The following is a 15204-nucleotide window of genomic DNA, read 5'->3' as shown; positions in this document are numbered from 1 at the left end:
ATTTCACATTTTCTCTTTCTCTCCATGCCAATGAGCTACGTGAGCATCAGAGCAGTATATCTAGTCATATACGAAGCTCTTACGAAACTGACCCATGTGCTTTCTGAAATGGGAAGATCTTTACTGTCTCTCTGGATTTGCAAGTCATTTGATCTCTGTTTCACAGGGCTTATCTGAAGATACATTTTCCTGGTAGGCACAGAGAAGCAACAGACAACCGATTTTCCTGATGAGGTTGAAATGTATTAAAATAAGAGAAAAGGGCATTTCTTCTCTCTACATAATTTTAAAGTCAGACTGAGAAAAGGAATTAGGTAGGGTACTCCTACTGGTACTTGGAAGAAATGTGAAATCTTTCTGCTTGGAAAAATGGAAACCAAACTTAAAAGAGTCTATCTTTACCACAGATAGTTATAGGAACACCTCTTTTATACAGACCCAATTGCTCAGTTTCATTTTTCTAAATACGCAGCTTTTTGCCAACTCACTGTAAAACTGTACATGCACATATCCCAAGGACTGCCTCAGAAAGTATCAGTCAGAAGCTCAGACTATTGCTTTACAGCTAATCTCAACAAAACTTTTCTGGTTTCTATATCCAAGTAATCAGAAGCCCACAAGTCAGAAGAAAAGGAGAGTCACTAAAGGTAGGCAGATGGGCATACTGAAAGCATTCACAAGAAAATTAAACAACCAAAATGTTTAACAAATAAGTAAAATAGTCAAACTGCACCTTGCTATGGGGAAATACCTGAGAAAACTCAGCAAGCCCAGAGGGAATCAGTGTATTCAGTAGAATACAATAACTGAGGTTCAGGGAAATGATGACTCTCAGTCAAATAAGGGGTAAGAAATTATCTTCGGTAACCTCTATTCAAAGAAAGAAGGTAATGTAAATTTTGAAAAATGTCTCTTCAAAATGATTTTCAGGAGGTGTTATTCTCAGTTAGATGGGAAACCTATCTGAAGAGAAAGATGTTTCTTGAGTGGTTCAAATGAATAAAGTTTAAGTGCACTTAAAATTTCAGTTCTTAGAGGGAGAGGGTGGGGAGATTTGGGAGAATGGCACTGAAACATGTATAATATCATGTATGAAACGAGTTGCCAGTCCAGGTTCGATGTACGATACTGGATACTTGGGGCTGGTACACTGGGACGACCCAGAGGGAGGGTATGGGGAGGGAGGAGGGAGGAGGGTTCAGGATGGGGGAACACAGGTATACCTGTGGCGGATTCATTTAGATATTTGGCAAAACTAATACAGTATTGTAAAGTTTAAAAATTAAAAAAAAAAAAAAAAAAATTCAGTTCTTAAAATGCCTCACCCAGTTAAAATGTTTCTATTATACGAAAATGCTTCTAAACACTTGCCGAACCCTAAATTACTAAAAGGATACCTGGCATTCATACTAGTATAGGCTGCTAAGAGAAATCATAAACACCACCACCTCTCCCCTCCGCCCCGCCCCAACAAAACAGTATCTAACCACAACTGACTTGGCAATACCTGAATTACTAATAGAAAGATCATTCAGGCAAATGTGAGCTTTCACAGGTATATTTTAAGAAGAAAGAAAAAGTAACCACACAAATCTGATCATATTATTTAGAAAAACCTCTGATACTGTAACTGGAATTAAATACTATTTTGTTTAAGTAGTCATTGCTGCCAAATATTTACGTTTACTTTTTTAAAGACAACTTTCCGCCCACTAGTTACCTAGGGAACCACATGGCAGAGGCTTGCCACACACTTTTCCACATGAAGGCACAGGATCCATGCATGTCTTCCGACCACTACTTCCAAGTTCCAGCAACTGGCTGAGAGGAGTTTGCCCACAAGGGCAATAGCGCACCAGCTGGGGAAGCCGTGGGCACGGCTGGCAGGGCTGAGGGTGACACACTTGAGAACACGTATGGTTCCCACATTTCAAGTCCCTGTTAAGAAAAACAACACACTATTACATAATTGTTGCATTAAATACAGCTTTATTCTAACTGAGAAAAACATAAAACCTTACTTGCCACATATCTTTAAACAGCCAAAGTCCCCAAATCCATCAGACTTTCCTATGTCTGTTCCACATAACACATCTCGGGAGGTGCTGCCACAGTAGCATACTTGAAGACACAATTTCAAAAATGAAAGATTAGTAATCTGCACAAGTGCTTAAAATACTCTAGGCAATCTATAAGAAGACACAAAATCCTATTCACCACTGTTGATCAGACCCAGCACAGAAATAAATGTGGCGTATACAGCAGCTCTAAGCCCCACCTAAGAGCTCTACCATAGGAAAAAAATTTAGAAGGTTTTGTTAATTTTAACACATCTCATGGTACCCCTGCAGCACACCTCAACATGAGCATTAAAGTGAAACAGACTAGTCTCTGGTCCATAAGGCCATGGTTGGAAACCATGGATCATGAGGCTCCCTGGGGTCCTATGGAGATGCCACAGAAGATGGAAGCTAAACGGGGTAATTATGGAGGCACTGATGATTGGATTCCACCCTCATTTCAACCAAGCAGCATAGATGTAATACTTCGTATCTTGGGGTTCACATAAAGTGCTTAGGAAAAGTGTCTGCTGCTAAAAGAAAATTTAAGATAGATACAATATAAAATCCTTATTAATTTGTATTCTACTATTGTTAAATTTGAAGTAATCATGTCTGAGTCCTGACACTGAGTAAAAAGTGTTTCAAAGAACTTGAGACTTTTACTGACTATACAGAGAACTCAGTCTAATATCTATAGATTTTTCTGTGGGTTGAAGAAATAATGGGTTGCTTTATGTGCTGCACTTAAGGAGTTATTTTCAAAGCAAACAAGAAAAGAGTTGGTTTCTGACTAAAGTCTGGTAAGGACTAAATTTCATCAATTTAGGTAATTTTTCTGATAAGGGCCACTTTACATTTTTAGTTTATAATGAAAACTTTTTGTCAATTAAGATATTAACCAAGATGCTTGATTTTTTAAAAATATACATTTACTCTCCCAGTAAATACATGGGCAGTTTCATTCCCTATTCTAAAACTCATTAAATAAAGATTTACTTATTAGATGAATTATAGGTGCAGGATATGCAATCAAGATTGGCAGAATCAACAAATTGGTAAACAAAATCCTAGCAACAGGCAGACTGTGCAAGCAGGCTTTTTTTTTTTTACTGTCTGCTCAAATAGAACAGACTTCTTTTTTTCCAGAGGTATAAGATAGCTATGAACCAAAGAATCAAGGGTCAGAAAATTGACAATTCTTTTCAAGTACACACGAACATTCTCTAGGACTGATGACAATACTAGGGAACAAAACAAACCTCAACAAAACAGAAACTAAAAAACACCTTGAGACAAAAAGTCTACAAACAAATGCTGGAGAGGGTGTGGAGAAAATGGAACCCATCTACACTGTTGGTGGGAATATAAGTTGATACAGCCTAATTGATACTCAGTTGATACTGATGGCCTAAATACTTTGCTAGATATATAATATGGACAAACAAAAAGTCTTTAATTGGGTTTGAAAAAATCAGCTACATACACAAAAATAGAAAGGAAGAGACTGGGATCCATACAAATCTGACAAAAAAGTGTCATTTAGTCCAATATAAATCAAGAGCTAAAAATGGTCCAGATCAAAGACAATCTATACTGCTAAGACCAAACTGCCATTAGAGATTTACTCCTGCCTTATCTCAAAATAGGTTTAATGCAGCATATAAGGATATATGAGACAAATGAAGAGAACATAAAAGATGTGAAAATAAAAAGGAAAATAATGGTAAGGATACAGAATGAATCATAGCTAAAAAGTACACACTATAAAGATGGACATTATATCAGGTCAGTTATATCAGCTTCCTAAGATATTATCTTTGAGGAAAAACAACTATTCTTGGAACTAAGAACAAACAGGACCTTCTTGTCAGAGGACCCATTAACAAAACACTAAATAATATACAGCACAATTCCCTATGTAACATCCTTATAGTACACACCACAAAACATTTCATAGGGCTATTTCTTATTTTAAGTGCCAACATAGATCAACAGTATCACATCAAAGTAAAATTTAATAAACTAAAACTACAGGACCAATGCATTGCAGCCCAGGATCTCTGCAGATTAAAGACAGCCATAAAAACAGAGAAAGCATACAGTAAGTGGTCTTTTGAGACTCACTTCTTTCACTTAGTATAATATTTTGGAGGTTCATCCACTTCATAGCATGTATCAATATTGCATTCCTTTTCACGGCTGAATAATACACCTTTTTATGGATATATCACGTTATTCCCTTTATCAGTTGATAGGTATTTGCGTTATTGCCACATTTTGACTATTACGAATAATGCTGCTATGAACATCCATTTAGAAGCTTCTGTTGGGTATATGCCGAAGAGTAGAACCACAGTCACATGGCAACTCTATGTTTAACCTTAGAAGGAACTACTGCACTATCTTCTTTTTCCTTTTGGCTGCACCACACAGCTTGTGAGACCTAGGTTCCCTGACCAGGGACTAAACCTGGGCCACGGCAGTGAAAGCGCAGAATCCTAACCACCAGGCCACCAGCAAGAGTCCTTAGACTGTTACACTATTCTATTCTTACTGTGCCTTTAATTTACAGTTTTCTAGTGTTTAAAGGTGTCAAGCATCTTCTATGTGTTTATTGACCATTTATAATGATTTTCTTTTGTGAAGTACCTCTTCAAGTTGATTTGTAGGAGACTATCTTTCTGTTTTTCTTTAGAAGGAGTATTTTAAATATTCTGCATACAATCTGTGATTTATCTATTCATTTTCTTAATGTTGTCTTTTGTTGAACAGAAATTTCTTAATGTGATAAAGTTCAATTTAACATTTTTTGTTGCTCTATGAAATCTTTGCCTGATCCCAAAGTCATGAAAATATTCTTTTACAGTTTCTTCTGGAAACTGTTCCTGGGTTTTACATTTAAGTCCAAGATCCATATAGAACTAATGTTTGTGTAAAGAGTGAGACAGGGGTTGAGGGTCACTTTTTTCCCATATAAACATCCAGTTGTTCTAGGACTACTTGTAAAAAGACTCCTTTCCCCACTGAATTAACTTAATATCTTGGCTGAAATAAACTGACTGCAATATACCAAGGTCCATTTCTGGACTCTGTTGTTAGAATCTACTAGTCTACCTTTATACCAATAACCACATGTCGTGATTACTATTACTTTATAAGCCTTAAAATCAGGTCTTTCAAATTTGTTCTCTTTCAAGATTGCTTTGGCCTTTTCTGCGCCCTTTTCAAGTAGTCACTGCAAAAAGATTTCCCAAGCAGTTACTTTTAAACAGCATTAAAAAAAACCCTACTGTTCAAATTCTATAGGACAATGACCTATATTGGTATTATGTGACCAAAATAATGAAAACCATCCAATCATTCATATATCTCCAGCTCTTCTACCCAAGATAACAGACCTAATAGAGTCTATGTGAATACAGGCTTGAGAAAAATCCATGTCATCAATACAACTGTAAATAAGGTTCCAAAAAAGTCCCTAAGTAGGGCTGGCTGGTGTGCTCACCACTTACCCTGGTTCAATATGACCCGACAAGGTTGGCATGGACCCCCATGGCACAGCTCAGCACAGTGGTGCTGACCACAATTCAAAATATTGTCACAAGGGTTCGAACAGTGAACTGAGACAGCCTGACCGCAGCGAACTGTGTGCCTATAAAAAGAGAAAACATAAAGATGGCATTAGCCTAATGTTGGACATTGAGGTCCTGTTCGACAGCTAAACTAACCCTTCCCCAAAACCTACTAAACCTCTCTGGGCCCCATTTCTCCTACTTCTTCTCTGTTTCCCTCCTCCAATCACTCCCTCAATTACTCTTCCTTTCTCCACTCTTCTTTTTCCTCCTTTGCTTCTCTGTCCCCCATTTTCTGGCCAGAGAGGAACTGAGGGCCTAAGTATTTGTTACACTGTGATTTCTCCCCTGAGCTGAAGCAGCATGCAGGAGGGTAAAGAGCCTGGAGCTCCCACAGTATCTTACAGATCTGGGTGGAGAAGTTGGAAGATGTAGTTCTAATGAATATTCCTGCAATGAAAGCACAATGGCATTCTCTTGGGACCCTGCACTCTGGCATTTTCGGTAGCTATAATATTGTACTTAAGAACATACTGTATGTGACTTTGATTCAGGAAGGGAAATAATTCTGGCTTTGTTCTAATAAACATCCTGATTTCGCTGACCTATTAGCCAGAGAAGGATATGAGGCCACTGCTCTTACATAATTGTCTTCAGGTTTCTTTCCAGGGTAATGGTTTAGAGCTTGCAGTCTACTCTCCCACAAAAAATTCTGCTCTATTCCACTACTCTCACTTCAGCTGTGTATTTTGTTTTATAAAGTCACTGTTACATACATAGATGATCAGTTTCCAGTGCTCAGCATCACAGCTAATATCAACCCCTCGAGGAAGACATTATTATTTCTACCATAAGAAGATAAGAAAAATGAGGCTCAGCAGGAGAAAGCAACTTGCCCAGGTCAACAACTAGTTAGTGGCAGAGCCCAAATGTGACCTGGGCTTTCTGACCAGAAGGCCTTGCATGTGATTCTCAGGCTACACTGCTACTCTTGTAAGTTCAGTAAACACTTAAAAAATGTTTATCATTGAAAAATCTGCACTATTCCATCTTGTCTTGTGGTTCAGGAATCACTGTATGGTTTTCACTGGACCTCAGAAGCACTCCACAGCTTTGCAGCTACCAATGGTCCCTGCACTGATCAAGCATAACTTGCACTGTTATGAAAAGAGGGCGGGCTCTGGGGGCCACTTATTCTTTCTTTCAACGATATTCACTGAAAACCTCCTAGACACCAGATACTACACTAGGCACAGATAAATGATCCTTGCCTCCTGAACCTTAGCAGGCTGGGGTTCAACTTCTGGTTCTTTCATCCACTGGAGATGTTAAGAAAAAAGTCCCATAGTATTTCACCTAACACAATAATCTCACTTTTTATAACGTTTTAATCACTTAAAAGATTGCAAAACAGGATTAAGGCAGCACAGGATTTACTATTTACAGAAAAGTACTATTTATACCTACCATGTATTAATGACAGTAAATAAATACTATTTGCACCTACCTACTAATCTTTCATTTTAGAAATTCATACATAAACCATCAATGTGGAAACTGAAGCCTTCTTTTGGAGTACAAGTCTAACTTTACCTGGTCCGTCCACATTCACATGTTTTAGTCATAAAGGCAGGGCAGGGTGGGCAAGGTCCTGGATGGCACAGACTAAAAAAGAAAAGTTTTGATGAATAAAACATATTTATGTATCCAAACCTGAACAAAGCTGTCCCACCTGACCCCGACTGTGAATATGGCAGCAAATAAACTTACTATGACATGTTTTAGTATTTATCTAAAGTTGATTAACTATTTAAACAAAGATACCAATAATGTTTCTATATAGAAAGGATTGATAGCAGTACCATTTTAGAATATTTAACTAGAAAAGAAAAGCCCAAGTCAAAATACTGGTCTTATTTGGGTCTGACAAGTCAAAGAAAGCATTTCTAAATATGGTCTTGGCCCACTTAGTGCAGTACGTAGGGATAAAGAGGTTGCCACTCAGGATGGTCAATAGAGTCCTTTAGCAGATCAGAGGAGAAGGCAATAGCAACCCACTCCAGTACTCTTGCCTGGAAAATCCCATGGATGGAGAAGCCTGGTAGGCTGCAGTCCATGGGGTTGCTAAGAGTCGGGCACGACTGAGCGACTTCACTTTCACTTTTCACTTTCATGCATTGGAGAAGGAAATGGCAACCCACTCCAGTACTCTTACCTGGAGAATCCCAGGGATGGGGGAGCCTGGTGGGTTGCCGTCTATGGGGTCACACAGAGTCGGACACGACTGAAGCAACTTAGCAGCAGCAGCAGCAGCAGCAGATCAGAACTCAATCAATGTTCAGTTCAGTTCAGTCACTCAGTCGTGTCCAACTCTTTGTGGCCCCACGGACTGCAGCATGCCAGGCTTCCCTGTTCAGTGTAACAGACCTCAAATCTGCTAGGTCCATGAGAAGTACAGACATGTTCTCATCTGCTAATGAAGTGCTAACAGGTGATGGGCTAACAACTCGAACAGTGAAAAGAAGGCGGGAGTGAGGGGAGGCATGCTGGTGAGTAACAAAGGGAAGAGGAACTCATGGAAAGGACTGGGCTCAATGATACGCTGTAGGTCAGAATCAGGCCTCTGAACAGAACTTTTTTTATAGGAGCTATGATAAAAAGAGACCAAAGGAAAAAAATAACAAAATGGATATATTTAAACAAATACTACCCTCTTCAAAGCAGACACCCCTGGTAATTACACAGAAATATCACTATTTAAAACATTTTGGGAACTTGGTGGGGGAGGCGGGGGGAGGTAGCATCTGCGTGATGGCAAATCACAATCCTTTGGGAGTTACAAGCCAATCAGAGATGAGTTGAATTCATCAAATAGGTATCAGAATTTGCTATAAACATCAGGTGTGCCTGCGTGGATTTTTTTATGTAACTCCTAAATTAGTAATAATAATTACTAAATCAGTTTTAAACACTGAAAACAATCTAGAAACATGTGTCCAATCTCCTAAGGTGACCCATGTGACAGACTGACCCACAGAAGACTAAGATTAAGCGTGCTTCTTTAAGGATGAGTATCATTATTCAATAGCTACATTCCATATGACACGCCTCAACACTTTCAGAAGAAATTATTTTCATGGCTGGACAGTTAAATAACTTTAGACTGAGAGACAAACTGTTGGTCAGGTGTGGATGATTCCAGGTTATTTCAAACATCCCTGAGACCTGGACTTAATGAGTAATGATTCACAACACTGCTATGTATCAGAATCACTTGGAAAGCTTTTACAATTACAATCCTTAGAATGCATTTGAGTTAGTTCCAGTGAGATGGATGACCCTAGAGCCTATTACACAGAGTGAAGTAAGTTAGAGAGATATAAACAAATACTGTATATTAATGCATATATGGAATCTAGAAAGATGGTACTGACGAATCTATTTCGAGGGCAGCAATGGAGATGCAGAGACCAGACTTGTGGACAGAGCAGGAAGGGGAGGGTGGAACAAATAGAGAGGGTAACATGGAAATATATACGCTACCACAAGTGAAACAGACAGCCAGCGGGAATTTGCTGTATGACCCAGGGAGCTCACACCAGTGCTCTGCGACAATCTAGAGGGGTCAGATGGGTTGGGAGGAGGAAGGGAGGTTCAAGGGGGAGGGGACATATGTACACCTATGACTGAGTCATGGTGATGTATGGCAGAAACAAACACAATACTGTAAAGCAACGATCCTTCAATTAAAAATAAATAAAAATTTTAAAAAACAAACAAAAAAAAACACTACAAAGCTTAGACCCAATCGCAGGAAATTCTGATTTAACTGCTCTGAGGCAGTGACTGGGCGCTTGTGTTTTAAAATGCTCCTTCAGTGACTGACCATCTGGTCTGCATCACTGCTGGTGTCCTCTGATAGTCACAACAGGGGCCCATTTCTATTGAAGGCTTCGGAAAGATAACTCATGCAAGGGTTAATTTCTTATTACTGAATTTACTCAAAATGCCAATTGAGGGAAGGAATAGATGAGTTTCTGGATTCTGATCTATGAAAGCAGTCAAAGGAAGAGGAGGGGCTGACTGCCCAGCAGATGGCAGACCATGCTGTTTAGCCCAGTCTGAACAGCTCTCCCACTGACAGTCCCCAGCACCACCCCCACATGCTGATCACAAGACCTCTGATCCGACTCCTGCTCCTGCAACAGAAACTAGATAACAGCAGAAGCAACTATAACATTCTGGTGTCTGTATTACTCTTAGATTTGGGTAATAAAAGCAAGTATTACCATTTTTTGACCACTTACCATGTGCCAGGCTCTGGGCCAAGTCTCTTAAGTGTGTTAATTTAATATTCGTAGAATTCTGCAACTAGTTTTGATCATTCATTATTACCTTGCAGGTTCAGACACTGAGGCTCAGAGAAGTAATTTGTCCAACATCACATAACTGTTAAGTGATGAACACAGGAATTAAACCTATGTCTGAAGTCAGTCTGTAGAAATTTATTTGTAACTGATCAACTGTTTATTATGGTTCATTTCTTTCCTCATCTGTAAAATGGAGATGATAAATACCTATACATCACCGGACTGTGGTTGGGATTCAGCGAGTCAACTTTTGTAGAGTACCTGGCACACAGCAAGTGCTCAGTGAATGATACCACGCTGTCCTTCTCCCAGGCCTGTTACACACTAACCAAATATGCGCACTGAGAGCCACAAGCAAAGCATGTTCACCAGGAATCCCCCGGAGTCCAGGGTTCCAACTTACAGGTTACAGGAATGTGGGCAGTCCTGGCCAGGCTGTTTCCTTCTACAGACCTCACCACAACTATGTGGAATTTCATTTCTGCTCCATTCAGGATTCTTTACCTTGCCTAAAACATATTAGATCAGAGATGTTATTAATTTATTAATTAAATAATTTCAACTGTTATCCCGTAGACTTCAGTGAAATCATACAATATAACCAGACAGTATGAAACACAAGTGAGGTTTTCATTAGTTCAATAAACACATTATCCTCAAATAAAAAGTTGAATGTAATGCTACTTGTCAAAAGCTTTACCGAGTATGATAAAGTTGGGATTACCTGGAAAAGACAAACTAGTCATTTTTACTTACAAAAATGTCACTTTCACTAATTTAATCTAAGATTTTAAAAATAATCCTTTAAAATAAGTCCTTCTATAAATGGGTCTTTGAATTGACAGGGGAATATCTAAGAATCAGATAGAGGAAATAAGCGAAGACAGCACTGGCGGGGAGGCAGCAGTGATGGAAAGAACAGAGGCTCCCCAGCATAGTAGGAACTTGCCTACTCTAAAGTTGTAATATAGGCATAAAAGGGTTACAGTTTTATAATCAAGTCACTCAAAAAATCTTTAGTAAGCCTCCTTCATGAACTCAGTGCATGGGCAGGAAGAGTAAAACTGAGAGCATGGGACTGCCCCTCAACCTTGAGGAATTCATTCTCACTCGGGCAATTTACACCCTAAATGAAGCCAATTCCTGATCCTTGGCCTCTGCTTTTCTCTCTTGCCTGTCTCTTTCAGAAATCTTATTCATTTCTGTGAGGTTCCATACACCTAAAGGCCAATGAGTCCTAAATCTTAATTTTCTACATTGCCCTGAACCCTCAGTTTCAGTCCCACATGTCTAACTGTCTGCTGAACATCTGTGCTTGAGGTTTCAGCCACTTCAAATTGCCTATGTATCTATTAAGTTAGCATCTTTTTTCTTAGGCCCCAGCTTCTTCAGGGTTCCCTGTTTCTGTTAGTGATACCATCACTGTCGAGTCTCACAAACTCAAAAACTAGAGTCATCCTCCTTTTTCTTCTATATTCTGTTTAATCACCAAATCTTGTCAATTTTCCTACATAGTGTACCTCACACCTTGTCTCCCTCCACCTCAGCTCCTGCTCTTCCTCTACTGGCCAGAACCTCATCTCCACACTATCAGAAAAACCTCCCTGACTCTGCTCTCTTGCTTCAACATGGTGCCCAGGTTTTCTCCTACCATCTTTCAGTGGCCCCACCTCCTTCCCTGACTCTAAAAGGTGGTTCTTTCCCCTTCACCTGCCAGGGTTCTGCAGTATCGACTTCTCTTCCCTCATTACCCTTTCACCTACTAGCGTCTCTCATCTATTGCTCTCAACTGCGACTATCATCTCTAAATCCTGATCTTTCTCCAAATATTCCTCACTTCCTGTAGAACATCTTTCACTGGTTGTCTTACTCCTCCAACTCAACATTTCTAAACTGAATTCACTTGTTTCCATCAAACCTGGTTCTCTTGACCTGCCCATTTCTGTTCTTGGTATCACCATTTCCAAAAGCGTGGAACTCTGGAGCCACATTTGGGTTCCTTCCTTTCCCACTGTTGTTAATTCCTGTTTACCTTTGAAATTTTACACTCTTGCCTTTCTGTCCTAGTCTAAAACCCATTCCAGACTTTCAGTATTCTTCACCTGAGTTACTATAAGTCCCCAAACTCTTTAGGTCCCAAAATACTTTACTCATTGCTGCCAGACTGATCTTCATAAAGAATCACTTTGATGTCCTCAGTGGCTTCCCACAGCCTGACAAATGAAGTCCCAACATCTAGGCCTGGCATGAAGAAGTCACCCCTATCTTTCCAGTCATCTCTTACTCCTCCACCTTCATAGGCCCTGGGCTCCATAACTGGATGACTCCTCACAACAGACTCTAAGCCTTAATGGTTTTAAACCTAGTTTCCAAGCCCATTTCAATTTCACCTCCTTCATGAAGGCCCCTTTTATCATCCAGCCAGAAGTCACAGGCTCTGTACTTCAAGTAGAACAGCAACTTAATTGTGTCTTAAATCTTAGCCTCTAACCTCTGGGAAGTCAATTAATAGTCTCATTCCTCTGTTTCTTCATGGTGCCTGGTACATTAATAAGTTCTCAATAAAGTACATTAAACCTATGGTCTCCCTGAACAGCAGAGTAGGGCAAAGTCCTCAGGTACAACAAGGCCATTATTTGCATTGCCACATCACTCTACCTCACTCAAGCATCTTGACCTTCACCCCCAGATTCTTTTACCTTCTTAGGTTCTCACATACAGTTTGTCAGTGAAGGCTTTAACAAGATTTTAAATTTCATTATGGTGCTTCATGTTTAAAAATCCTTTAAAATAATTAAGCCTTGGTATTGGTCTTATTGTCCAATTTACAATTGATATCTTGCTGCCTTTTCAGTAGTACATTCAAGAATATTCATTCCTTCAACTAATACTAATTCAGTATCTACTAAGCCTCAGACTTTTGCAATGAAACATATGAGACCAGCAGAGTTTGGATAAGAGTGGCCAAAGTGGGAGTGGAGATAAGAAAGGGAAGTTTTCTTTGGAAGAGGACGGTTGGGGTAAGATCTTGAATGAAACAGTGGATGAAGATTTAAAGAAAAGAAGATAGTTGAGTTCACAAAGAGGTTGAGTCTAGAAGTTAAAAACTGTTGATGGTCAGTGACCAACTCTTGGTGGAAGCTGGCAGTTAAATAACAAGAAAGGAGAAATGTGAGCAAATTAGTTAGAAAAAGGACAGCAAGCAGAAAAGAAACAGAGCTAGTCATTTCAAGATGCTAATGGTCAAAAGTAATAAGGGCTGCTGAGTGGCCAAAAAATTTAAGAATTTATGAAATCAGCCCTGAACTTGGTTAGGAAGGGAGTCATCGATGACTTCTGACTACAGTTTCAGAGAGGTAATGACGACAGAGTAAAAATGAAGTAATTTAAGGAGGGAGAAAAATGGTTAAGAAATATAATCTGAGAAATCAACAGCCAGATGGTAAGTTCAGTTCAGTCGTTCAGTTGTGTATGACTCTTTGCGACCCCATGGACTGCAGCACACCAGGCTTCCCTATCCATCAGGTGGTAAAGTCTAGCCATTAAAGACAGGCAGGAAACAGAGAGAGAGAAAAGACATGTAGGAAATATGTTAGCAACAGATACAAGCATCTGGATCACAAAAAGCGTTTTTCCTAACACATGGAAGAACCAAGCTATTTCTAAACAGGAAGCAGTATTCCATAAAGAGGAAGAGCACAAGGATACAGTTTGTAATGCTGGTTTACAGAAAATCTCTCTTTATTATAAAGGCCAATGACTGATTTCTTGAATTAAATAAAGTACACTTCACACTACCCTTCACTCACGTTATCCAAATCTGGAATTTCAAAGTGAGTTAGTTAGAGGTGAGAAGCAGCCTGTGCCCACTTCTGCCATCTGATTAGCTCTGCTCTAAAGAGAAGACCAAGGTGATCTGGTGGACATGATGAGAAGGCCTATCTCCAGAACAGTCTGCCAAGAATACAAAGGCCTGTGACTCTAGCTGTGTACACACCACATGCATGTGATGTCTCAGACACCGTAGCTCTAAAGTCTCATTAGTAACTTCTAAAGCACGCCCAGCACACCGCCTCTCCTGTGCTGGGAAATAAGGCACAATGCACAGAGCGAAAGCAGCACACACCAGTGTATGTAAAACAAACTCACCACAGAAACAAGTATAGGTATTAGGAACATGTGCAGAAACATTCTGACATGCGGGGCACCTCCAACCACTCTGGCCATCTGTCAAGAAAAATGAGAGGAAATCAAAATACTTTCCTTACAAAAGCACGTGTAATTTAAAACATTTTAAATCTATAGGAAGCCATTAATACCTAAGCAGTGGCAGTAGTTTCCATGTTAAGGATCAGACTTAAAAGAAACGAGTTCAATACTGAATGCTTTGCTTAAATACTGGATTTAGGCTTATATTTATAAGGACTTCAGATACTGTGAATAAAGTAGGTATGCATTTCATCCTACTTTTTAAAATTGAGATCAAATCAGCACATAACATTGTGTGAGTTTAAGGTGCACAGCACGTTGATGTGACACATTTAAATATTACAGTATGATTATCGCCATAGTCTTAGTTAACATTTCCACCATTTCATAAAATTAACTTTTTATTTTGTGGGAGAATGTTCTATTACTTTTAATATCAAAGTAATCATCTGAACCTTGGTTTGAAAAAAAAGGTAGGATAAAATACTTGAGTACATGCAGGAAAACCCAAATGTTTTCAATTAGAAGTGCCCAAGTTCAGAAAGCATATATTATTAATAATACTCGCATTATCCTGCCCAAGAATACTAGAGTGGGTAGCCTATCCCTTCTCCAGGGGATCTTCCTGACCCAGGAATCAAACTGGGATCTCCTGCATTTTAGATGATTCTTTACCAGCTGAGCTACCAGGGAAGCCCCCAAACACTTGAGTACATGCAAGAAAACCCAAATATTTTAAATTAGGAGAGCCAAAGTTCAGAAAGCATATATAATTAATAATATTTGCATTATCCCTAAATATTACTATAACTTCAGGAAAAGCCCACAAAATACTATGGAGAAGATCTGTTAAAGCTATAGCAAACTCAAAATCCTAAAAGTAAATTAAATATTTCTTTCTATAAATTTTCTAAAGCAAACTATACAAGAAATCGTTTCTAATGAATAAGCTACAAGGATCTATAGTACAAAACAAGAATCTACAGTACA

General features: G+C 39.2%; 1 protein-coding gene across 7 annotated transcripts in view; it reads right to left on the bottom strand.

Annotated features, from left to right (window-relative positions):
- Positions 1-15204, bottom strand: part of NFX1 (nuclear transcription factor, X-box binding 1) — a 66348-nt gene that overhangs the window by 35731 nt on the left and 15413 nt on the right. For all 7 annotated transcript variants that reach the window (XM_086416587.1, XM_086416591.1, XM_086416588.1 and 4 more), the window contains exons 4-9: positions 14155-14232; positions 10409-10514; positions 7229-7300; positions 5576-5715; positions 2022-2121; positions 1721-1938 (exon numbers count right to left, since the gene is read on the bottom strand). In XM_086416587.1, coding sequence (XP_086272713.1) covers positions 1721-1938; positions 2022-2121; positions 5576-5715; positions 7229-7300; positions 10409-10514; positions 14155-14232 — 714 coding nt within the window. The remainder of the gene's footprint in view (positions 1-1720; positions 1939-2021; positions 2122-5575; positions 5716-7228; positions 7301-10408; positions 10515-14154; positions 14233-15204) is intronic.

Source organism: Bos grunniens, chromosome 8 (genome assembly GCF_055505025.1).
Source record: "Bos grunniens cultivar Pamir isolate PY7600 chromosome 8, Bosgru_T2T1.0, whole genome shotgun sequence".
NCBI classification, from domain to species: domain Eukaryota; kingdom Metazoa; phylum Chordata; class Mammalia; order Artiodactyla; family Bovidae; genus Bos; species Bos grunniens.
This window is presented reverse-complemented; position numbering and strand designations above follow the sequence as displayed.